Source organism: Carassius carassius, chromosome 46, assembly GCF_963082965.1.
Source record: "Carassius carassius chromosome 46, fCarCar2.1, whole genome shotgun sequence".
NCBI classification, from domain to species: Eukaryota; Metazoa; Chordata; class Actinopteri; order Cypriniformes; family Cyprinidae; genus Carassius; species Carassius carassius.
In genome coordinates, this window is record NC_081800.1 from 14,813,812 (window position 1) to 14,841,119 (window position 27,308).

The 27,308-nt window shown below is 38.1% G+C and overlaps 1 protein-coding gene across 2 annotated transcripts in view; it reads left to right on the forward strand.

Moving 5' to 3' along the window:
* Window positions 1-515: 515 nt before the first annotated feature.
* LOC132129717 (sterile alpha motif domain-containing protein 11-like) overlaps window positions 516-27,308 on the forward strand; it is a 67,327-nt gene continuing 40,534 nt past the window's right edge. The window contains exons 1-3 of one of the 2 annotated variants that reach the window (XM_059541407.1): window positions 516-1,189; window positions 2,579-2,670; window positions 18,493-18,665. In XM_059541407.1, the coding sequence (XP_059397390.1) occupies window positions 730-1,189; window positions 2,579-2,670; window positions 18,493-18,665 (725 nt within the window). In that variant the 5' untranslated portion in view covers window positions 516-729. The remainder of the gene's footprint in view (window positions 1,190-2,578; window positions 2,671-18,492; window positions 18,666-27,308) is intronic. The other variant, XM_059541406.1, reaches the window with a different exon arrangement.

The window sequence follows — 27,308 nt, forward strand, 5'->3', positions numbered from 1 at the left end:
GTGCGCTCGCGCTCGCGCTGCCTCCGCTGTTTAAATGGGCCAAGTTTGAGAAGCGGCGGAGAGTGCAAATCTTGTTTGGTCTGGGTCTGTGAACTAAAGCGTGACTTCAGCGACGTATTAGGGGTTAAAATGAAGAACGAGAGATAGAGAAAAAACAAAACAAAAACAAAGTCCCATTAGCTCCAGGCATCATTTGCAATCGAAAAGCCGGCATATAGATAGCATAATTATTTCTGTCCTCGTCAGATATGAAAATGCTCCAAAGTAGTCTGACTCACTACCCACTGTGCATGTACTACTGAAGTTTTACATGATCTATACGTTTGTTATGTGTTAAAACATCATAGTCGTATGGTGTCCTCTACTTTCTGGACAGAAATAAACTTAGCACTGGAGTTGACGGAGAAAATAAACACATCGAAGTTGCCATAGTGATTATTTTAAAGGAAACGCGGGATAAACGACCATTAAAGCACGCTCAGCGTTAATATCTGGCGGAGATGTAAAGCATTAGTCCGATTAGATGTGGTGGGCAGGAGCGCGGGAGACCCGTCACGCGAGCAGCGCACTGAGGAGAAGAGTGAAGTGCTGAATGGCTGAACTTAAGCGCTCTGCGACGCGGGAGTCGTGCGTAAACACACCGGTGCGCCTGGAACTCCGCGAAGAGGGACACAAGTTGGGACGCATGAACTGCTAATCACTCGTTACCGGCGCTCCGCTTCGGGTAACATGCCTGCCATTAAAAAGGAGAGACTGGATGGAGAAGACATGGCATTAGCCGCCTTCAACCAACCCGAATACCTGGCTCCTTTAAATGCCACCGCTATACCCGTGGTGACCCCTCATCCGCCGCCGTACGATCACATTTTCGCCCATCACCAGCGCGCGTACTTGGGCTTTCGCGACGCCGCGCTGCATCAGCAGCACCTTCATCACCACCACTCGGACGACTTCATGCTGGAGAGCTTCTCATCTATCCCGGACTTTCAGCCGTTTTTCGACAACGGGGAGCCTTGTATCGAAGTGGAATGCGGGGAAAACAAAGCACTACTGTACATTAACAAACTGTGCCAGGGCAGCAAAGGGCCCTCCATCAAATACCGGGCTGAGTGGCTCACCCCAAACGAGTTCCAGTTCGTGAGTGGAAGAGAGACAGCCAAAGACTGGAAACGGAGTATTAGGCACAAAGGTAAGTCAGAGCTGCGTGTAGCCGAATGGATATTACTTTTGAAATAAGGGCTCATCAACACTCCGTCGTGTTTGTGAATTAATAGAGCAGCTCTTTTAGGGATAAAAATAGGGGTGATGAACATCAGCTACTTTAGTTCAATGAGAAGAGCTCACTGTGCATTGAATCGAACGGCTTTGGGTTCGCACTGCTCGGGAAAAAAAGGTGAAACGTTTTTACGCACAGATATTAAAGTAAAGGAACAGCTTTTTACTTGAATTTAAAATTTATTTGACTGAAGTGCACTTTAATGTAAAGTTGTTTTTGTAATGAAGTGGAGTAGAGCTGGATTATGAGACCGTGGCACATTTTCAAGCAGTTCTAGATTAAGCAACTTGTGTTTACTAAGATTTCAACCAGCAGACTTTTCTGAGGTCTAAAACTTCACACTTGATGTTATATTACGTGTAGTCACTCTGGGCTGAGATATCTGCTAACTCAATTGTTTTGGTTCGCGGGTTTTTTAATCAATGTGTCGTAATAACATTTTTATTTTAATCCATTCAGTTCGTCGCGATAATTTGTCATTTCTATTCAGTTTACGCCTTTTCGGAGTTTTAACTCGATTTTCTTTATCAGATAGTGGTCGATAAGTACAACAAACCTATCTGCAGGTTGTCACTGATTTTTACTTTACATCTTTTAAGACTGCAATTGAACTTAAGTTTTCGTCTTTAGTAAGTTTCTATTTTTAATAAATCATTATAGTTGGAAAAAAAATATTTATAGTTAATATATTGTTCAGGCTGTGAAATACATGCCTATATTGAGTTGTTTTTGAAGTGCAGTACATCAGGATTAAGATACAGTGGGACATTATCATATGAAAAACTTGTGTCTTTGTATATATGTACATTTTGATAAATATTTTATTTTGTTACAATATGTGGAATAACTTTGTGCTGATGTACCAGCTCATCTAAAGAGTTTTATACCGTTTACTTGAGTTTATTTCCAGAGGTTTCAAGTCTTCTTTCGGACAACAGTTAATTTCGGTTCAGACTATATTTGTACATGTGTACTCTGGGTTTTACTCTTGGTCACTTACTATAAATAAAATGAATGTCCTTTTAAGACACCTTTGTTGCATGGTGACTCTGTCCCATGGATGAGTTTGACAGATGGGTGGATGACTGCAGGAGTTAGTCACTTAAGAGGTGCATTCGCTATAGTTTCATTGGAGTCATAAGATGAGGGTCCATTTCTGAATGACTCTGTTTAAAGGCAGATTTTGTTGCTTGATGCTAACATGAAATGAATTCTGTATTTGAATTCTAGATTGTTTACTCCATGTGGGGATACACATTTACAGGAATCTAAAAGGTTAATGATTGTGTTTTTATTTTTTAGGGAAAAGTCTGAAGACACTTATGTCCAAAGGAATCTTACAGGTACATCCTCCAATCTGTGACTGCCCTGGCTGTAGAATTTCATCTCCTGTGGTAAGTGTTTAATTCAGTAAATGGATTAAATGTGCATTTTAAATATATTGACAACATGTTCTTTTATATATCCCTTTAAATGGATAGTTTACTCAAAAATGAAAATTCCACATTATTTTTTTTTTCTTTATGTTGTTATAAATCTGTGTGACTTTCTCTCTTTCAAGAGGAGATAGAGACTCAGTCACCATTCATGTTCATTGCATAATTTTTCCATTTAGTGAAGGTCAGTGTGCTTAACAACTACCAATAAGGACTCATTGGTAACAAAATTGTCAAATTTTGGATGAACTGTCCCTTTTAAAAGTTTCAATAACATTACAGGATGACCAAGTCTGTACATTGTCGTTGTGTGTTGAAATTGTCCTGCATGTAAAGCATAAAGAACATTATTCAGTGAAAAGTTAAGGAGACGATGACACACCACTGCTGATGAATTACATGGTTTGATGCATTTTTCACTGAATTGCATTAGAGATGTTAAGAAGGACGGTGACTTGTTGTTAGTGTTGTCATGGTTGTTTCTCAGAAAGTAAATAAAGACCAAGTACAAAGAAATGTGAAATGGTTGGAATTGATTGTTTTGGTTTGTTGGACTCCGAGCTGCAATGTAAGGTCACAGATTGTCGGTAGCAGATGTTCCATCAAAATAAGCCACACGCTCTTTATTTTCAGTTATTCAGGAAGCTTCATCGATCATGTAGACGACAAAACTAGTTCAGTGTCCGTGTAGGTCGGAAAGAAATTGGTAGTAGTTGATAGATTCATCTCTCTAGAGGGTATTTTTGTTGAATTTTTTTGCTCTGTTTCTGTGACATGGCAATGTCACTGACAGGGATCATATCCCAAAGTTAATCAGTAATATAAATAGGTAATGTATGGACTTCCATATCTCTTTGTTCTCACTCTGTGATATCTCCCACCTCTGTTAAAACAATCAGCTTTGTGCATCATATGTGTGTGAGTGTGCAGCAAGCCGGCTAGTGGTTGGCTGCTTGCAGTGTTTGTCCATGCAGGTGCTGTGTTTTTATCTGAACTGAGCGCATCTATTGCCGCCCCAATGGTTAATCTGGAGGGGAAGGGTGTAAGAAGCTTACTGAGCTACTGAACGTAGCTACCGGTGATTACTGAGGCAGCAGCATGCAAAGCGAAGACACTTCAGATAAGCTGGAGGTGTTTGAGCGATGCAGGTAAACTGTTGAGGAAGGCCTGAGCCAGAGCCAGAGCCAGAGGAGATAAAAACGTAATGTCTTAGTTGTTTGGGGCCCTTATATTAACTCTCACTGAGTGTTAGAATCTCATGGAGGCTGATTTTGAAGATGAAGCCATGGAGGCTCGTCACTAGCTCTGTCTGATTGTTGTCTTATCATTCCCGAAGTGAAAGGGTTTTGTTGTGCCATATCATCCGATAGTGTATGGGTGAATCAAACCCTGATTGAAATTGTCTTGCTTTAATTGATTTAACCAGCTTCCATCTGATCATTTCAACACACATGTAAAGTTCTATTGAAGTTTCAATGTTTACTTTGAAACAGTTACAATTTCTCTTAAGTGCTGTGACATCATCTGCAGAATTTCTGAACTGACTACTTGGCGAGATGGTTGTTTTATTTGATCTTTAATGTGCACTTTTTGCTATACCTTTTTTGATATACCATATATGTGAGTGATTATGAACTGTCACAGTTATCTTTAAATATCTTTATCTTCTATTCTGTTTGAGTAATATCTGGGTTTGTTAATTCGTTCATTTGTTATTGAAGCTTTTAATAAGTTGCATATATAAGACCATAGGTCTTTGGCCTTCCTTTATTTTCTCCCTTAAATTGCCCCTATTATGCCTTTTTGAATATTACCTTTCATGCAGTGTGTCATCAACCCTGTAAGGGACACCTTGGCAATTGAATCTCCATTGGCTAGTAAATTTTTTAGTTTACTCGCCAGACATACTGTATAATACTGTACATGTTTTTAAAATGGCACAGCTTTTTAAATACCTGAAAGTACACTCTTAGCATCAGTCAGTCAAGCATTATAATATGATATCTGGATAATCAAGTATTATTTAATGATAGAACTTATGTTATGATAGTAATGATAGTAATCATAATTAAAACTTTGTAACCATGTATAAATGCATAGACATTTTAACTGATTTAGGACCGGTGGTGGTGCTTTGTTTGTAAGTCAGTGTTTCTGTAAAAAAAAAAAAAAAACAAAGGGAAAAAACTAACAATAATACTGTTAAGATGACAATAATAATAATCCAAATTCTACTAATAAGAATAAGAAATGCACTAAGGATTAACGAGCTGCTGGATTCGTGAATATTAATCAGGTTATGTGCGTTCGCGTGAACTGATTTGCTGAAATCAAAACAGGGACAATAATAAGTGAGCGCCAGACAATGAGATTGCAGTTTTCCGCATGAATTCCGCCTACTACTTGAGATGAACTGAAAAATATCACCGATAGCTTCACAGAGAGTGAAGTTCTGAAATGATCAGTCAGAGTGTTTGGCAAATTGAAATATATCTGTGCTAAACTTATACTTAGCCTCCAACTCATACACTGGCGAGTAAAATCTGATAATTTTTTAGCCTTTGGCTATTATTAGACATAATTTAGTCATCAGATTGAAGGTTTAGTCACATATGCGAGGGATTTATTCACAATGTAGATGGCTGGTCATGCAGCTTTATGTGAACATAAACTATCTGCAAAGTTGTGAAGCTGATAAATAAAGTTGAGTGCATGATAAATAAAGTTATTGTGTATCAAAAAAGTCAGCTCACAATCGCCAAAACGAGTCGTCAAGAATTCAAATCTTATTCTGTTATGGCTGTAAGTCACAAATGAATACATTTGCATAACGTCTGCCCATGTTCTACATGACCAACTTGCCTGCCCACAAAGACATACAAATTTCTGTGTGGTTAACATAATGTCGAGAAAATGCTGTATCCTACGCTGTAAGAGTAAATTTGTTTTATCACATCTTATAATTACCACAAACTTGTTAACACTTGAAACTTACCACTTACGTTCAGACGAGACCGATTCAAATTCGATATTGTGCGCGTACTATTCTGTGTTAATTTTGAGTTCCACAAAAGGCACAAACACATTATAAAGCACCAAAACGTTTTAGTGGACATATTTCAAGTGTTCTGAAGCTGTTCCATAGTTCCATGGGAGGTACAAATTAATATTGAAGTTAAGGCTGGGCGATATGGAGCAAAAAATATATCTCGATATATTTTGCTGTATCTCGATATACGATATATATCTCGATATCATTACAGGAAAAATAACCCCCCTAGAACTACTGCAAAAACAAATATGCCAAATATTACATGTTTAGGGCCCTATGAAACGTTTTATTTTTTCTTCACCATATGTTTTTTTGTGTATGTGTAATTATTTAAATGCATAAAAACAACTTAATTATTATTTAAAAATTCTACACAAATTCTTACAATAGCCTTATGTGAAATGTTTTTTCCCTTCAGAAATTCTGTGTATTTACATTTTTCTGGTTATCAAATGAAGGCATAAAACATTCATTTAATTTATCTATGAATTATTTAAAATTAAGCAAACTTTATTTTTTGGTAAACAAAGGGGATTTACTATTAAAAATAAAACATGGAAGAAATGTTGTGTGATTATTCCTTTAAAAATTGTTCGTTTCTTTTTAATAGTAGTAGTAGTGGGCTATGTACATTCTGCTGAACAATAGTAATAGATTTCTGGCAAATACTTTTATTTTGACGAATCGTTACAGTTCTGTGTATGTGATACTACAGTCTATGATGTGATATATGCCCGCTAGTTTTACTCAAATCAAACGGTCAGATGCTCATGAAGTGACTCTCAGAGCAGTTCTGGAGATGTTCTTCATGTGTTTACGTCCTGATTTAGTGAGATGACAGAAGCTGAAATCACCGCGAGCGTCACGCGCGCTTCCGTGTGTTTAATGAATGAAGACGCGCTTCTGCTCCATTCATTAACACAGACACGCAGGATTCATATTTAAATAGTCCTTTACGGCTTAATATTTGCAGATATTAGTCCATATCGCGATTTGATGTAAGTGCAATGACCTACGTTTGATTAATTCATTCAAAATCTGACAAATTCGGTGCCATTCCGTGTTAAACTGTAAATTCCGTTTTTATGATTCCCTCCACGTTTTCTGCATCGTGGAAATCATTGGGCCATACAGTAGACATCTGCCTGCTGTTCGCCCGATGTCTGAAAACCGAAGTATCTCCATAAAATGGAGCCAGTTGTCCTTTTTTTTTGAGACTTTTTTTTAGACTAGTTCTCTACACGCGAGGGGAGAGGGGACAAAAGCAAGGAGGCGGGGGGCGACGAGCGGGGGCGAGCACAGCACAGAGAAGGCCAACAAGCAAAGTGGCGGAATCAGAATTAAATATAAACAATATATCGATATATACGATATGCCAAAATCCATATCGTGTTTAAAAATATCTCGATATATTTTAAATATCGCGATATCGCCCACCCCTAATTGAAGTCATTAAATTCAAGTTTATGTAAACTCTACTTTCTTCTGCGGCTGTCTGTCATCCTCCATTCAGCAATCAAACTGCATGTCGCGTTTGGTTACTACAGTCAAAACGATGAAACTTTCTTCAAGAGGGCACAGTACTTGAGGTTTAAAACTGTTCAAAGAAAAAGCTAATTAAACTAACGCACATATTTAATATACTACGTATCAATATCTCTTAAATTTATACTAGTGATATCTGGTTTGCGAACCAATTGTTCGATTTAACCGGTTCTTCTTAGTGAACCAGTTGAACCAGTTCACCAAATCAGACTGAATCGTAACTGGTTCGCGTCTCCAGTAAGCATTAATCCACAGATTACTTAATTTACTTAATTACTTAATTATTTAATAATTGTATTGTTGCATCCCTAAAAATTATATCTATTTTTTGAGAAAACTAACATGTTTTTTGACCTTGCATGCATGTAAACCTGTTTTAGGAGACTTATAAAACAATATTAGCAAACATAAAAATGGCATAATGGTTTTTATTGTGTGACTTGCAAAACAGGTAGGCAAGTCCCAACATACTTGATTAGTTGGTTTTAATGTTGCACAAATAAAAAAAAGCCACACTAATTACACTTTTCAAGGAAACAACATCTGGTGTATTCATAATTGGGATAGTAGAATGTGTAGGTATGATGACTCCTGTAACTCTACAACCAGATAAACACTGACAGTATATGGACACTTTCTCTTAAAGGGGTCATATGATGTTGCTAAAAAGAACATTATTTTGTGTATTTGGTGTAATGCAATGTGTTTATTTAGTTTAAGTTAAAAAAAAATAATTTCCACATAATGTACAATATTGTTGCTCCTCTATGCCCCGCCTTTCTGAGATGCATCGATTTTTACAAAGCTCATTGTTCTGAAAAGCAAGGTGTACGCTGATTGACAAGCTATCCAGTGCGTTGTGATTGGCTGAATGCCTCAAGCGTGTGACGGAAATGTTATGCCCATTAACATACTGTGATGTCGTGACTTGCCGTCTCCCGGCATTATAACGGATTATAATTATAATGAATATAATGACTTACACTGTCTTTTTACGCGTTGTGTATCACGCTGCATAAACAAAACCATGTCTGCATTTGTGACTGGAGAAACGACAAACAACAAGTGCTACTCTACACTGCTCAAAACTCACGCTTGGATCATCAGTGGAAATTCTTTAAATATGTAAACGTACTTACAGACTGTCAGTCAGAAGCGCCAGACTGTCCTTGCAAAGTTGGAATATAGAAACACCCTTTGTGCACAGAAGGATTGTGGGATATTGTTCTGGAAACAATCCTCATCCTCCATAAAATGCACTGCACACATCTGAATATTTGGGTTAAACTGTTCTGGAACAGTGTTGTAAATACAACTTAATCACTTTTATCAATTTCTAGTGGTGTCCTCTTTTGGAAGAACAAAAAAAGTAGTTTCGCTTTGACAACGAAACACACAGTCTACACATCATGGCGGCGGCGGCAATAGTGAGAATAAAAGTTTTGTCTGCTTTCTTTGCGTGAACATTTGGGTGGTGTCCACATCGTGATATAGACACGTGGGGGCGTGTTAGAACGAACCATTTTAGGAGGGCATGGTTGACTCTTGACTTTTATAAAGAACATCTCCTTGGATTTGAGACTTTAGTCTTTGTAACTTTAAAGATCTTCTTTATGCACTAAGAGCTTGTGACACTCCAAAGAGAAAGAAAAAATTGCATCATATGACCCCTTTAAAAACACTCACTTTCACACTATATAAATCTTCACACGTTAATGCTTCTGTGTGAAAGAAATATTAACACATCTGTATTACTTTCACTCAGTTTTTTAAATCTATCTACACACACTTTCTCTTTCACTGTAGACAAAGTATGTCAAGAACTTGTTCATGCTTTCTAACTGTAGTTTGCATACTTCTAAAGAAGTGCTCTTAAATGGATGACCTGCATCTTATATCTTACGTTACTTATGTTACTGATGATGAAGAGTATCTTCAATTGCAGGAGGAGTTACAGGAAGAGTGTGAACAATAAACCATATACCTACTGCTTCTTCTTCAGCATTTGAAATTGACAACTGTATATGCTCAGAATATGTGTATGAGTGACTTCAGTAAATGAACTATGTAATGTCTTTAGTGCAAATGTGTCTCCTATTTGAGTGTGGCTTTTATGAATTAACAAGATTAAATGTAAAATGCAAAATTCAAGATTAAATGTAAAAACAAGAACGTGTACAAAACAACAGGTCCTATCATGCTCTATGCAACTGAATATGGCAACATGCTTTGTGTTGGTGTGTGTTTGTCTCTGACCAATCTAAACTTTGAATCATTCTAGAGTCATTCTAAACAGCTCAGTGCCATTTATTACTCTAATTACCCAGTACCTGCATTTTTTATCAGTTTCTTTTTTTTACCCTCAGCAACTATATCCGAGGCAAACCTGCACTATGGTGAAATTTTTTTTTTTTCAAGTTTGAGTTCATCATAACACCTAGCTTAGTTGTGATATGTGACTGTGGACCTTTGAGCTGTTGTGGTTTATTTTCTTCCTGTTAATAAATTATATGTAGATTTATCCTAATGAAGCATGCTTGATGACATAGAATCATTGTTTAATTGCTTCTGTGTGGACAGATGAATGATTGACTCTTAAAGAAACAACAACACAGAGTCATTCAGTTGGCCTGGCTGTTGTCTCCCAGGAGAAATATGCTTCCATTCCCTTGTTTTTTTCAGCGGAACTAGTGGAGGCTGGCAGGAAATTACACTCCGCTCCATCTTGTAAATATCTCTTAGAATCTGGGCTTCCCCCCGCTGCGTCCCGGGTCAAGAAAAAGTTGTCACGGGGGGGTTGGGAACAAGGCTGGTTAAAAAAACACGGAAGATGGTGATGTCGCAGTCTAAACATTTTAGAGTTGGTCCTTCAAAGAGTACAATCTCAGCAGTTGTTGATATATTCATTGCACGGCTGGTACAGCCTTCTGAGGCAAGAAGAAACTGGACGTGGATGGAATAGTTCTCCCAAAAATGAAAATTCTGTCATTATTTACTCACCCTCATGTCGTTCCAAACATGCATGCTGTTATTTTTCCTGTGGAATGCAAAGACATTTTTGAAGATCTTACAGTTCTTTAAATGCAATATTAAATCATAGTGACCAAAAAAATAATGAGGCAAACATGTTTCTATAGATTACTGAAATTTAAGTTGTTATTCATGAATAACCTTCCTTTCTGCAAAGCTTGTGTATAGACTTTTTTTGGAGTGTTGTACGGAAAGAAGTCGTAATGAAGTGCAAATAGCGACAGATATTTTCTTTTGTATTGTGACATGCATCCAATTGTAATGGATTATCAGTTTATTCATTAGTTGTGGATTGGATTTTAAACTGTGGCCGTTGCCCTCAAAAATGAATGTGACTTTGCAATCGATTGTAAGAAAGGGGCGGGGTTTAAGCATGCCAAAGGATTGGAGAAGTCCTACATATGTCAATGAAGAGAAGTCCAGCGTTTCATTGGAAGATCAATTATGACATTTTGACAAGGTCAAAAATATGATAAAAGAAAAGCTTGGATAAGATGGTAAAAATAAGATGTATAATATACATATACAAAATAGAATTTTCATTTCATGCTGACTTTCAAATTCTGTCATAATTTACTCACCCTCAGGTCATTCCAAACCAGTATGACTGACTTTCTTCTGTGAACCACAAAAGAAGATGTTTTGAAGAATGTTGATACTCAAACACTTGCAATACACTGTATGGACAAAAAACACTAAGACATTTCTCAGAATATCTTCTGTTGTCTTCCACAGAAGAACTGACGTCATACAGGTTTGGAATGACATTAGAGTGAGTAGATAAAGACAGAATGTTATTTTTAGGTGAATTATCCCTTTAATGAGGTATCATTATTTTATTTCAGATCTTCCATTCTTCTGTGGGATGATGTGGTAAAAAAGGGTTTGTTTACGGCAGTAATTGAGGTGTGGACTGTGCGACTCAAATTTGCTAGAGCTGCATTAACGGCAGCGTAATTAGACAGTGATGTTTTCGCTGAGGAGCGTGTGGTATTAGGTGAGGTTTGTTAGTGTAGACCAACGCTCATTTGACAGAGTGTTGCTGGAGGGCTGGGTACGGGCTGACGCCACACAGTCTCATAACAGCTCCCTCGCTGTGGGGGGTTAGACTCGATGTGTGTGTGTGTGTCTGTGTGCCGTACCAGGGTTTGTGTAGCAGAGTGTTTGTATCCCTCACATGGAGCCAAGGCTATGCTGCTATGGCAACGGCAGGATCCGTCCTCAGGACAGCAGCGAGCAGCCAGGCAGTCTCTGCAGTGTGTTGCATTCATGAATTAAAGCAAATTAGAGCCCACTAGAAAACCGCACCAAACTCACAACAGGCTTTTTCTGTTGATTTTATTAGCCGGTTTTGTTGAAATGCTGTCACTGAAGTTAGAGGAGTCGGTTACAGGAAAACAGTGCAGGAAAGGCTTACAGGCAGGTGGGGGAAGACTGTGTGTGTGTGTGTGTGTGTGTGTGTGTGTGTGTCTGTCTGTACTGGGTGTGGCTGTGTGGGTGTTGGTGGGAAAGGTATAGGACTTATCTGTCAGCTCCTACAGCTGATCATTACAAAGCCACTAAAGCGGCTATATGGACACACTCCTCCCAGATATCAGTTTTTACATATGGCTGCCCCAGCTCTCAACTGTTCAGATACAGTTTGATAACATCCAACAGAGTTTTCAGACAAAAAAGTACAGCGTCATGCTATACTTTATATAAAGCTTTTCAATACATTATTGTAAAATTATGTTTGATTTAATGTAATTCATTTAATTATTTTGAAATAATATAAATAAATGTTTACTTTTTTATTGAATTCTCAAATGGTCTTTATACACTGTCCTTAAATCGGAATGGCTAAACAGTATTTCAAGTGTGCAGATAATTTGTCCTAAGCATGTGGGCTTTTTAAAAAACTTTTTGTACCATTCCACGTTTTTGGTGTTTGCTGCAATTCTGGCCTGACTTTCTGTCTCTGCACTGCTCAGCAACTCTTATCAGTTGATCCTGCTTTGGCTTTGTTTTGCGATACAAAACATAGACCAAACAATATTATGTCTAAAATGTTATTATTATACTTAATGTTAACTTTACACTGCATTAAATCAAAACCGACAGTTTATAATGTTTATAAGACCGTTAATAAGACATGTATAATGTTATAAAAGATTTCTGTTTCAAATAAATATCATTCTTCTGAATTTTTTTATTCTTCAAAGAATCCTGAGAATTTTTTTTTATCAGTTTCCACAAAAATATTAAGCCTTGCAACTGTTTTCAATATTGATAAAAATATGAAATGTTTCTTGAGCACCAATTCAGCATATTAGTACTAAGGATTTCTGAAGGATCATGTTACAGCAGCAGATATTACTCCAGTTTTCAGCTTTACCATCATAGGAATAAATTATTTAAAGAAATATTAAAATAGAAAGCAGTCATATTAAATTGTAGTAATATTTTACAATTTTACTATTTTTTTTATCAAATAAATGTAGCCTTTGTGAACATAAAATACTTTTTTCCAAAAACATTCAAATCGTATCATCTTACTAACCCCAATTTTTTGAGCAGTAGTGAATAAATATTCAATAATTGTAAAAATATATGTAAAAGAAATTAAATAATAATGCATTTTATTTATAATGCACTTTTCTTAGACGCAAAGCAAAATATAGTACAAAATAACCCTTATGAATTTGTAAGTAAGCTTTATTTGTAAGCTTCGGCTTACTTTATATTAAATGTTGCTTGTACAGCTTTCTATTCATACATTCTCAGTTCCAGCTTCTACATTTTGGACTCTTGGGATTGAGTTGGAGTCAGTATCTATCCATAACGATCTCCTGTGGCTGTCTTTTTTGACGGGAGGGGGGATCCAAATGTAGGCAGAGAATCTTGGCATGCTTGGCTGGACTGCCACTGACCTCCTCGCGCCAGGAAACGCTTCACCACACTGACACAGCCCGCTCACCCTATGGGTCGGGGGGTGGTTGTCGGCCTGGGGGGTTGGGGGTGGTAGGGGTGAGGAAGCACACTACCCTTCAGCGCTCTCTTACTTACCGTATAACTTACTCGATAATTGTTGTACCACCGGCAACAAAATAAAACTTGCATAATTTGGTTTAGTGAAAGGAAGTTTTTTTGCCAGTGTTTGCCAACTGCATACATTGAAAAAGTTGATTAGATCCCGTCATGTGGATGTAACTGCACTCTGTGGCAAATTTGTGGCAAGAAGAAGTTTGCACAAAGTACATCTAATTTCTTTCTCTGAATTATAAAATGTGCCAGTAGATTTAAGTGGGCACTTTAAACCCTGCCACACCAACCCACATGCCCCCACCCCTAGCTTGTGCCAAGTCTGCCCAGTGTCCCGCCTCCACACACACACACACACACACACACACACACACACACAGAGGTAAGAGCAGACAGACGCGTGACTCATTAGGCATTCGTCCCCCGGGGACAGTGCTGGGGGAGCACGCCACAGCTGCAGGAATGTCATGAGCTGCTACTGCTGTGTGCAAATGTGTGTGTGTACCTTAGCAGAAGGGCAGCGCACCTTTCAGAAGATACAGCGCCAAGAAAACGTCTCTCGGCTTTTCCATATCATCCTTACTGTCTGAGCCAACAATAAAAAATGTGAGGATGGCTTTAGAACTCAGCAGTTGACTGAAACACATTATACGGCCGATGATACACCGGATAGACCCAGTCCTACTTGCTGATTAGTCACTAGCGTTCAAGTTTAAAGTGCACCTGTTCACCATATCACTAGTCATCAACTTAGAGACAAACTATTAAACTAAGTGTACTGGAAAGGCACCGTGTTTTCTAGTGTTCATGAAGTTGGAAAAGAAAATAATGTTTAATGAAAAGTTGTGTCTTTTAATATTTTTATTATTTAGTAACTTTACAGTTTGTTCTTTAACCTTATTACGGTCACATTTAGAATTTGAGCATGTGAAATTGGATACAAATAGAGTGTGATGTGAACTCTTTGCTGTTTTTAATAAAAAAAATAATTGTATTAATTTATTAAAGTTCCCAACAGCAGTATTCACCCAGGAATTCATTCATCTTTGGCATTTTCAGTAGATCTTCTTTTGGTCATGCATCTTCTTGTCATATAAATTTGCAGACTAGAGCTCGACAAACTTTTGTATGCATCTGAACACACTTTGATCTTGTGTTTCCTGTCTCCCATATTCAAATGCATATAAATGAAAGTCAGTGGCTCTCAAAGTCTAGTTTGACTCCGGCTACACTGTAGTAAGTTCTTTAGGAAGAAGCTAAGCAACAGTTCAAAAGTTTAGGTTTTAGTCATTTTATTGAATCAAAATACAATACAAAAAAACTAATACTGTAATATTATTACAATATAAAATAACTGTTTTCTATTTTAATATAATTCTAAATGTAATTTTTTTCCCTTTTTATTATTTATCATCGATTTTTCAGCCATTACTTCAGTCTTCACTACTTCAGTGTCACACAAGTTTTCAGAAATCATTTTAATATGCTAATTTGCTGCTCAAGAAACATTTATTATTATTATTATTATTATTATTATTATCAATGTTGAAAACCGTTGTGCTACTTAATATTTTTGTGAAGAACATGATACAATCTTTTTTCAGGAATCTTGATGAAAAGAAAGGTCAAAAGTTTTTTTTAACAGAGAAATATTCTGTAATCTAAACTGCCACTTACTGACAGATCTTACTGGCAAATTTTACTGACCCCAAACTTTTGCACAGTATATATTCTTCAACTTCATCCAGAGGTCACAGTGTGTGTCTTTTTATACCTGCTTATTACAGCCCAATAGAACTTTGAGCAAAGTTTTCTCCTGGCTAGTTATGGCTTATCTAAGGGCAGCTTGACTGTGCTGTAATTCTGCTGTTTTCTTGCTCCCTCATGTGAGGTCTTTTCTATGAGGAGACGGTGAGGACATCTCTTATAAGTTCGAGGCATCTCAGCTCATGAGTTTTATGGGACTTGAGACAGAAACCCCAACCAAGCTGATTACTCCTTTATAGTTTGCATGTGTGAATTTATATTTGCGTGTGTGTGTGTGTGTTTGTACAAATGTATATATAGCGCATCTCATTAAAGGGCAGACATTACGTGTGGGCGAACTTATTCATAGAAATGCTGCTTAGAGGAAATTCATATTCAGTATTTTTCCATGCCTGAGTGACAGAGTATGTGTGAATTTGTGTATGTACATGTAGGTGGGAATTGAAGCCCAGGTTTTTTATGTTTTTGTTTTGAAGCACCCTCCCTGACTCCCTCTGTGCGGAAGTGTTACCGGAAATAGTGCACAGCCGCCCCCGGTTCTGCGTCAGTTACGCTGAATAAAGCAAGGGGGCTTTCCGGGAGGACGTTGAGAAGGGTGGGGGGTTGGAGAGGAGGAATGGGGGCAGGGAAGTGTGTGTGTGGAGGCCTGTCTCTGCTCAGGCCATGTGGGTTACAGCCTTCTCTCAACGCTAACTTTATCAGATAAAGCATCTCTAGTGCTGGCGCACTTCATATGTGGCTTTCATTGGCTGTTAACAGCTCCAAAACGCACTTGCCACACAAACATAATGTCATTTAAAAAGAAGCGTTTGTTTGTGTTGATGCTTTTGTATTCATGACTTTTAACATGAACTTATACAAGATTTAAGTTTAAATAACTTGGACGTTTAAATCAATCCGTTACTTGATGCTGTGCTCAAAATAAATACTGGAAACTAAAACTAAACTAATTTTGACTCAAACTAAACAAATTTTCTATGATAAAATAGGGGATATATAGAAAAAAATATGCTTCCTCTGCCAAAAAAAACAGACACTCGCTGTAAGACAGTCGCTCTGGAAAAAGCGTGTTCAGCCTGCCCATCCTCAGGGATGTTTTCATCTTTTTCGGCTTTTTTCCCTTCTCCTTTTAATGTATGCCACTTGAGAGAATCCAGAGGGGCTGCACCTGTTTGCCTCTTGGCTAGTCTCTCCACCTCCTGCCCCGGCCTGCCACTCACGCCTTGGCTCCCGTGGGATGCTCTGCATATGTGTATGTGCGCGTGCGAGCTTTGGGTGTGGAGGAAGGATAGCTGCAGGGCTCGGCAAAGTTTGACAGAGAACGAGATGCAAGCATGCGCACACAAACGCACACACACATACACCACACATTCACACAAGCAGACTTTTCAGTTGAAGTTTTTCAAAGCTGTATCCATTGCTGTAGATCTCTGAACACTCCTATAGGGGAGATCGGGGTAAGATGTGCAGCTTTTTAATTTTCTGCTGTGAACTGAGTGTATCTATAAGCATCTATAAGATAAAGCTATAGGAATAAGACCTCTAAAAAAAAATGGGGATCCAGTGGCACAAGTTGGCCCACATTAGGGGTAAGCTGTGTCATATCAAAGAAAATATTGAATTAATTGGGGAGTTTCAATATGACAAAAATCTTTAATAAATAAATAAATTTAATGATGCACAAAATTGTGCACAAAATAATTTGTATAAAGCAGACAGGAAAAGTATTAATAATTACTAATATTTGTTGAATTTGTAATATTTTGTGGTCATGTTCATTACAGTATTTCATAAGTATTTCATATTTGGATGCACAGCATACCCCCACTATTAGTTCACTGACACTGTTTACATTTTGGGAAAAGTGCTTCATTTAGGCTAATTTTTAAAATAAAATTGACATTGTTTTTACAATGTTTACAATATGTAAATTAATGGTTACATGTACATATGTAAACATGTATTTTGGGCATCTATAAATGTTCTTTAATTTAATTTCCAGAGCTTTTCCTGTGTGCATCTCTCAGTCACAAGCAGCACGACTGGTGCTGAATAAATATATAGTCACATGGCAAAAATTGTGTAAATTTTCTTGAGGCACAGTGACACAGTGACACAGCAACACAGCGTACCCCTCTATTCCATACTGTTTTTGCAGTCTGTTTAGTCTTTTTTCCCCCTTTTATTTCTTCACTTTCTTAATCTTCTTCTCTTTTTCCCTTCAAATCCTCTTTCTCCCTCTCTGCTCTCTGTTCACTCATGGATAGAGATAGAGGCACAGAAATCTGCACTGACCCCTTCAGGTCACATTAAAGGTCGCCCAGCTTCACACACTAAACCCTGAGGGCCTCTCATCCCCTTCATCCTTCGCTGTCTTTAGATGTCTGATGCGTATAGAGCGAAAGAGGAAGAGAAGGAATCACTATCATGTCTCGTTCACTCATCCATCCTCCATCACTAGTCTCGTGGATCAATGGTCTTTCCCTCTGCTTGGCTCTCTCTGACTGAGTTTTGCTGTTATTTAGGGAGTAGAGCATGTTGTGCATTTCCTTTCGTTCTAATTTAATTTAATAATTCCTTTCGTTCTAACCCCCAACCTTGCGCTTGATAAAGCAATGCTCTACCAATTGAGCTATAGGAACACTAGTTCTGTCATTACTTCCTTGTGATTTGTGACCTATGATTCATCCTTTGAGATTCATAATTCAAATGCAACTACATTAAATGTATTTAAGCCATGAGGCTGATATGTGTAGATAATATGACGGCAGGAGAGACTAGAATGTCAGTTTGCTGGAATTTAGTGAAAAAACAGGGATTTTCTATGTTTTTGAATGGATCAAAAACAATTTTTTAATTGTGAAATTACTTAAATGTGGTGACATACCTTGATTTAGAATATTATAATTTAGGATTAACTGGTAGTAATGTAAATATAATAATAATAAATTAAATAAATTAGTCTATTTAATTTTTTATTATTATTATTATTTATTTTTTTTGTTTGTTGGTGTATTTATTTATTTACATTTTTACACTATTAACTTTGCTATTATTTGCAGAGTATATTGTATCTGCTTGGGTAAGTTATGAATTAACATTGCTTTAAGTCTGTGTATGTACCGAAAACTCTAGTCTTTCATGAATCAAATTACATGAATGCAAATGTGAAAAAACATAATGAAAATGACTGTTATCCATTCAGAATGTTTTTTTATCAGCCTAAAGAGAACAGAAACCTCAACCAGCGTGTGACAGATCGGGGACATTAGCCATTTCTCTGTACCGCAGCTTAAGCCAGTAAAATCAGAGAAGGCTGTTCCCAGAGTCTCAGTCTGTCTGTCCCCTCTGTGCTCCTGCAGAACCGTGGGCGACTGGCAGAGAAACGCACCATCCCCTTGCCGCCAACACGGGTGCCCAAAAAGGAGCTGGCCTCCGTTTTCAGCAGTGACGACAGTGAGGGCAGCGAGCGGGCCAGCGGAGATCATGCAGACATCAAACAGGAAGAGCTGCATTACACTATCATGAGAAAGAGGTGAGATTTTGTTGTGTGTGTGTATATGTGTGAGTGTGTGGGTGGGCAAAAAGTTGAGTGCCAATCCCAGTGCCAAGGACTTATACATCAACCATAATCTGCCAGAAAGAGGCTAGCCATATCAAACATCAGTATAGCACCAAAGAGTTTTAAACACCCCTTAGGTCTTTACTCTCATAGCCCCTTATTTTGACACACACGTACCCTTTAACACACACAAATACACTCATTTACTTTTCTGGCAGACGCTACAGACACACACAGGATGTGCCAACAACATACCCATGCTTGTGAGCCCACAGGATACACACACAGAAATAAACACGAGGCCTTCTTATGAACCAAAAAGTGATCTCAGAACGGTTTGAGTGGCCACCTTATTCGTTTCCTTTGTGTTAAAGTTAAATGAACACCTTTAATATTTCAGCATGTGCCTAAACCGCATGCACAATTCTATTTTGGTTGTAGCTCTTATTAAAAACAGTGGAAAGCAAGAGAGTACTTGGTCACCATCAGAATCATTTTTTCCAGCTGGTGAATGATAAACACTTGAAAGCCAATCGATGGCTGCACTATGGTGGGACCATTTTAGTACCTGAAAGTACCATATAAAAATTGTTGAGTATCATGGTATATCAAAGTCCTTTTTTGTTAGTGCTTTAAATGGCCATTTAGGTTTATTTTAATATTCATAAGTGGCATGCATTTAAAAAATAATAATAATAAAAATAACTTTAAAAACCTAGTGAACTAGATAGGCAATTACTCAAATTACTCTAAACCCAAATATTGATTATAACCTTTTAATTACCCTTGTATTTTGAATAAAGTCAACACAATGCATTCTGGGATTGTGATCTCTGTGAAGTATATATTCAGCGAAGTCTTAGAATTTGACCTAAATGAGACATAATTAAGTTTCCCATTATCTGGAACAGTCTTAATATTTGCTATCCACAAAAAATAAAACTCATCCAATGATGTGCTATAAGTTACACATCTCCATCTCCAATCAGTGCGAGGGAAATGAAGGAATTCAGAGTTCATTAAATCTTCATGAGCTGTGTTTGGCCTCCCTCCTCTCTGGCACACAAGCCTGAAGAAGCTTATGAGCCTGCGGTTGTTGCAGCAGTGAGCTAAGAACAGTGGCTGAAGCGAACGCTTTTTCCGCCAGCGTTTTCGCTCTGTCTAAATGCATCACAGGTGATAACTAGCCAGCAGATTTCAGCCCTGGCAGGTGAGTCTGGGGAACCACTTTTTTGTCAGACCATCTCCTCTTCTACTAAAGAACTTGTTGAAAAGCTTGGCCTTGAGGTTCTGATCTATTATTAAGTATTCTTTAATCACTGGAGCATGCATATTAAAGCTTGCTGTTGCTTTGAGACTGCAGGCTTTCAGTCTTCCGAGGGTCTTTAGGTGATTTTTCAGTATTTGTTAGCAGTAGTTTCGGTGGTGTTTGCAGTGAGAGTTTGTGTTGGCGGTGTCTGCATGCGCTGCTGTGGATAGTTGAATCTCCAGGAAGCTTCAGTGCTTCTAATGAGTAGAGTAAGAGAAGACTATATTCTCTTTTCTCATTAGCCATTCGGCTTTTGCTAAAAATGTCTCCGTTAGCCCTAGCTCCTGTCAGGCTTTTTTAGAGCAACCGCTAATGATAATTTGACTTATTTAGTTGCCTTTCTTGTTTAGCACCTCTTTTCCTGTGAAGATGTGCCATAATAGCTGTAGCTGTGCAGTTATAGACTTTTTCTCTGCATTAAATGGAGAATGAATTCCAATGGTTAAGTCATTTGAGTATAAGAGGCTTGGGTTTATGACCACTGTGTTAAGCAGTAAATTTGGGTCATTACACAGCACTGTTGGGATATCAATCTCAAGGCAGCCTATACGTACACAAGGTCATGCCCTCATCCAGTATAGGCAGGTCATAGCTGGTTCAGTCCATTTTTTAGCCTTGTAAGCTAACACAGGATGATAGCTGTCGTACTCACAAAAAACACCACTTGCCAAAACTGAGCGATGTGAAGGTGCTTTTGCTGTGCTGTGCACTGAAGACACCAGATGTGCTCACTAGAACAACTTGAATATGATTATGTTGTGGAATAAAGAAGGGCTCCGAGTTCTTACCTTGGAGCGGATCAGCCCTGAATGCCCAGGTACAAACCTAAGCCCTCATCTGCAAGACTTTCTTGGTCACTTCCTTCACTCAACCCACGATCTGCTGGCAGCCACTTACCCTGTGACACCAAGGACGGCACAGGAACCAGAACCGGCAAGCTAAACTTATTACAGTGATCTCCCCCCAACACTTCAGACGCCCGCGCGTGAAGATGCTAATGAATTTAAAGAACACTTATGACTAATATCTAGGGCTTTTACCCTGTTAAAGGCGGCGGACTGCGAGGAGCCGCGTCTCTCCTCTGTTCCGGGGCCGCTCACCTCACCCATACTTTACTCAGATGAGAATCTGACCGAAAGAGATAATGGGATGTTCAATCTATGAAATTCAATTTCCATTGAGCTGGACTGGGTAAGTGAGTTGTGGAGGGGTCTTAACAAATTGGATTTAGTCAGTGGATGGTGAAGTATGGGGAATTCTTTTTTGCTTTGCTCGTATTTACGCTTCATCATTGCAGTTTATATAAGTGTTGTGGTAGAGTGTGCATACCATTTCTTCAGTCCAAATGTATCTGCTAATATATACTATATGCAGTGGGGTTCCAAAAAGCATGGGACCGCTTCTGTTTAACATTTTTCAAATTTAATGAAAATTATATTATCAACTTAACATTAAAGTTGCATTTAAATGAACTTCTGAATGTCTCAGTACTTGTTTCTTTTTTTTTTATGAGAACTTTAGCTGCATGGTCGATGTTTGTGTAAAACCTGATGATCATATTGTCCAGCATGATTTGAGATGATCCAAAGAGCTTCTTGTGCGTTTAAAATAAGCAAGAATATCTGACCACTTGTACAAAGTAGTTCAGTGTCACATATTTATTACATAGGGAAGAATCTGATATTTTTATTATTAATTTTTTTTGTGATGTTTCTTTTATGTGTACTCTTTTACAGTTTTATTTTAATTCTAAAATTTTGTTTTGTTTATTTCCAGGTTTAAAAAAGATTTTGAATCCCAGATGCTCAGATTTTTATTGAATCTTAGACTTTTTTTTACCCCAATATACTTTAGTATCATGCCCAAAAATATTTAAAAAACAAATTAAGTGCAATTTTAGATGCGGCCTGACGAATATATGTTTGCGTAATAGTACGTGTTTAGTTTTCAGGGGATTTCCAGCCACTGCCGTGAGAAAAGCTGGTACACTTTGACACCTTAAAGAAGACTCCCTATATCTTTTAACCAGATTAATGTTAATGGTCAGCAGGTTTATAGGTGATTAGTCCTCAGTTCTACTGTATCCTGCAGGCATACAGAGCTTTCTTTTTTTAGAAAGCAAGCTGTGCTTAGGCTGAAGAGTAGTGCTTGCCTTGGTCTATTATATTTGTTTTATATTAGTGATTTTACATGTGGAGGTTGAGGGTCTTCAGGTCATGATGCACTAGAATGAGTCTAAATACCATACTGAATAACACAATAACAAGTTTGGTTTTATAATCTTTGAAATGTAAGTAAAATTGGCTGATAAAGACAACGGCATGCATCAACTGGCCTCCTATCTGAAAAAACGTTCTCTTTCTTGTTCTGCTTTAGCAATAAATTTTGCAGATGTTTGTCATGTTTGTCATAGTATTAGTCTTCAAGGTCATGCCAATCGTTTCCTGAAGCCTACCTGTGCACAGTCAGGTGTGTCAACACCAGGGCTTTGAGAAGTGCTGACTGCTTGTCTGGGTCATTACTGAGTAACCATCATGGATCATATAAGATAGTATACTTACCCAGAGGACAGTCTGCTAAGAAAAGCCTCCAAAAAAGATTGCCCATCCCATATGATCTATTATGTTATTGCTAATGTAACGATAAAACCAATTTCGTCTCTTGTGTAAAACTACCTGCCATTTAATTGTTGATTTAATTTGGATACTCTCACGATTTTTGTTTATTTTTCTTATTTACAACCGATGGAAAAAAACTGCAGAAACATAAGTGGATTAGATGAAGTAGGGGAGGAGGAGGCAGGTTCATTCCAGAATGGTGGACCCTCCCCTTGAGCATGAGGGACAGGGTAAGGAAATAAATCAGACAACTGTTGCACCTGTCTGGATAGAAATACTGTCTGTCTTCTCCCGGGTTTCTGTGGCCTCTTCAGAGAAGGGCCTGACCTGTCTGTGTTTAGCATTAGAAGCGTTTGTCCAGCAAGGCGTGCCGTCCTCTTCCCTGGTGGCTGTCTGGACCCGAATGTAAGCACTCGCCTAGCCAGAAGTGGAAATCAGCTGGTCCAAACCTCAGGACCGAAGCCAACCCAAACCAGCGTCTTTAACTCACTGTGACTGGCCAGGCTCTTAAAATGCTGGTATGTACAGTCAAGGACATTCTCATCTGACAGTTAAACTTTAATTAGACCAATATGGTCTAACACTGGGTATTTTTGGAGATTTTACTCTAATAAACAACAGACAATATAGACTCATATATTATACATTTATGGGACTTTCTAGTAGCCAGGTTGTGAATAATTTTCATTCAAACCTTTTTTGCACTTGGAAAGGTGAACTGAGACTGATGACTGAGAATGATGAACAGCCGCTTGCATGAAATGGTCTATGTTAAGGATGCCTTAACTTTTTTTTTGTTTTTGTTTGGCTGGTTTTGGAACGGTCACACAGGTTTAATAGAATCATTTATATTCAGTCATCTGTGTGGTCTGCCGGAGGAAATGATGTGTATGCAAAAGTTTACTTCATACGATGTGACCATGTGCGCCATCCATTCATTTTTGTTTTGTTAAAGCATTTCCCTGTGCAGTTCTGGAGCGTTTCTCAACACACTGCTGGGAAGGGGACGTGATGCTCTAGGATTCCTGGAAAGAACCCTCTCTTAAGGCAATAATTAGTGGTTGGGTTCCAGTTCTGGAACTTTTAGAATGTCCAGGGCTCTTCTCAAGGAATGGCTGTAGTCTTAACATTCTACAGTTTACTGTTTACAGGAAAACTAATATTGTTTAAAGCCCTGTTTTTGAAAAGTGGACAAATGGATTCTGCTATGTTCGCTACAACAATTTTGATTTATACCCACGCTTTCTAAATTCATGGGGCTGCAATTAAGGCCAAATCCAAAACAACATGCATCACTAAATGCGTCTTTTTTAAACATTATTTTTTAATGCGCTTTAACTGGTATATTTAACTCATCATTTAATCATAGAATAATTTGTCATTTCCCTCAGACATTGAATAGTTTTGGTGTGAAATATATTTTGTACTTTCATTTTGTTTATTCATGTCAGACTTGGCGTGAACCGTTCTGTAGCTTTTGTTTGCAGTTTCGTTATCTCTGCGAATATTTTCAGTCATCCAGGTGATTGGATGTGATATTAAAACAATAAAATAGCTTTGAATGTAACTGTAGACCTCTTGTTTATGTAAAATCAGTCTGTATTGTCCTTTAAATAACTTTGGTATAAGCATTTGCTAGAAAGTAAACGTATCGCATTGAACATCTCCCTGCGCTTCCCTTGCCTGTCAAGTAACGTAAAAAGTTATATCAGTGAAGATGTTTTAATCAGGTGTTGTTTTCCTGTTAGCATCTCCTTTGATTGGTTTTTCTTCAACCACATGAGTTAATCAGTGTCATTAATGTCACATCTACAGAGGGCAGCTGTCTTTAAACAGATGTTGCACCACATCACACAGCTCTCAGGCTTTTTCCGCTGTTCGCTTTTTCTAATTATCCAACACCGCAACGTTCAATGTGGCAAAATAATATTTTGTTTCACTTCTACTTTTCTGGGTTCCCGCATGCTTATCGACCTCCCATCAGCTTTTATAAGGCAGGAACAACAGGAAAGCTCAGGAGAACGCACTGCACTCTCATTTATTTATGTATCTATTTCGATATTTATTTATTGCTGAGGCCTGGCTGCTTGGTCTGAATGTGAAAAAAAAAAAGAGAAATATTGATTTTTTTTACACCCTCAAAGTTTTTAGCGTTGCATTTTTTACTGGTTTTACTGGACAGTATGTGAGTGGACATCTGTGTTCAGAATAACTGTTTAGTAAAAGTAATGGTGAAATTCTCTTGTACCATGTTTGGCCTTTTTTTTTACAGTGCCAGTTAATAGTGAAAAACGTCTGTCACTTTATGTAAAAAAGGAGGCATCCTCTCCACATGCCTTCCCACTTTCAGTTTGGCACCACTTTATGTGTGTGTGTCAGCGTGAGACTATCAGCGCTGTGTCAGTAATGGTGTAAGCCCTGGCGTCAGGATGCCCAATCTGCCAGCTCTCTGTGTGACCTCTATATCTGGCGCCAGCTCTCGTCTCCCGTGTCACTGCAGGGGCACTTGCGCTGGCACTATTTCCCTCCCCGGCGCTCCCGCTGCCATGAGGAACACCACTTCTGTCCAAAGGCCCTCTGAGTGCCTTAAAGTCAAGTCAGTTCATAAATACCTTCCATTTAGTGGATGCTTTTCAATCAGTCATATTTGAATTTTGCAGAAGGTTTTCAGCTGCAGTTAGAATAAATGGGGACTAGAGTTTTAAATCCTAAAAATGTTGATAAATGTCATAAAAATAAATAGTCTGTATAACTTGCTACATAATAAACATCTGTCTGTATACCTGATTAGTGAAACAAATCATTTTTTGGAGTTGCATCTGTTCGGTTCACAAAACCCTTTTGAACGATTCATTGACTGATCCTGTTTGAGTTGAGTTGACTTAATTCAGCTTATTGAATCAGTGATTCAGTTGTAGTGGTTCTTGAGCAGGGCTCACTGGAGGGGAAGATTATCAGTGAATAATTTTCATTTGGTTGGCAAACTATTCCTTTAAATCCCTCGTACAGCTACCTATAGCAGGATTTTATCCCTTTAGCAGCACTTGAATCACAGTTCAGAGTCAACCAGAGCTCTGTGCAGGTGTGCAGCTGGTTTTCTCCACATTCAACCGCAAACATATACTCCTAGGCTTAGTGCTCCTGTATCAGACGTATGTCAAGAACAGATGGAAGTGCTTTCAGCTCTGCATGTGAGTGCTGTGGTGAGGAAATGTGTCTGCTACCAGCAACAACACAGTTGATGCAAAAACCCCTATCTTTCTGGCATCTGAAAGATGTTTTGCTGTTCGTTGCAGTGTCACAGATTTTCATTTCGTTGTAAAGCACTGACTCTGAAGCTGCATTGAATGCCTCTGATTTATTTTTTTGACACCTTCCATATATGGCATTATTTAGGGGGGAAAAGGCTACCATAACTCCCAAGTGTAACTCAATAGACAAGTATGTCCGTCATGTATATATTCGCTTACTTCATGCAACAGCCGCAGGGGCTGAGCTACGTTTCCATAATTTTATATCATGGTAATGGGATATATTTTACAGTATGTAAAAAATATAAAATATTATAATACATATTAATTCTTTTATATTTTATATTGAAAATATTACATTTGCCAGAAATTCAGTCAAAATGTTTTTATACATTAAATAAACATGTAGAATAGTAATGCATGTTTTAGACATTTTAGTGAATCAAATACTTTACAACATAAAAGTATTTATTATTTAAAATGTGATTAAAAGAACCAAGCTCACTGCATATTAGTTAAATTCCATATTAATGCAGCTAGTGACAGCATTGCTTTGCAACCGCAAACTAAATTGTGTGGCTGTTATGTCAAAACATACTATAAATTGTCATTGACATACTGCAGTATAAAGTATAGCATATTTTCAGATATAGATTCTGTATATTATTATACTGACCAGCCCTAAAAAAAATTTCCGCCTCAGTTTTAATATGATAGCTGCTAACAGGTCAGAAAATTCATTTAAAAAAAAAATCAAAAGAAATCAAAGATGTTACAAGATACAGTGTGTATAAAATATACCATAGGTTATTAAAATATATAACCTTTCCTACTTTAAAATAATTTACATTTAATTTTTTTGTTAAAATTTATTCTTGGTATTAAATGTTATTTTCAAGTTTCAAGTTTTAGTCACTATTGAGTCATCTGTGTGTTGCATGTGTGTTTTTTTGGTCATGCACAGTGCATGTCCTCTTCTATTGGGTCATATCTGGGGCAAAGTGTGCAGTTGACAGGGAGGTGTAAGAGGTATTGACCAGTTTAGATGGAGATTATGCTGATCGTCTTCAGTGCGTGATAAGCTACAGCTCATGTCCTAAGCGGAGTTGTCAGGTCCGCCCTGTGCTCCCCTGTGTGGGGATCGCTGACTCAGGCGGCCAGGTCTTAGCTCCAACCCTGACGCAGATTATGACCTTGGCCGCCAGTCGTGGGAGGCCTCATTAGCGGCCCTCACCGGGACAGCCCAGAAAAAGTGTGCTAATTAACCTGCTAACAATGTCCTTGCTTAGTGAGCTCACTGCAGAGCCTCTCTCCGAGGATAATAGCCTTCCTTACCTGCCAGAGCGGGAGCTGAAAGATGGAGCTGCTGTTTGGACTGATGCCCTGTTAAGGGGATGGATGGGGAAACTTGGATGACCTATAGAGAACGGCAGAGTTG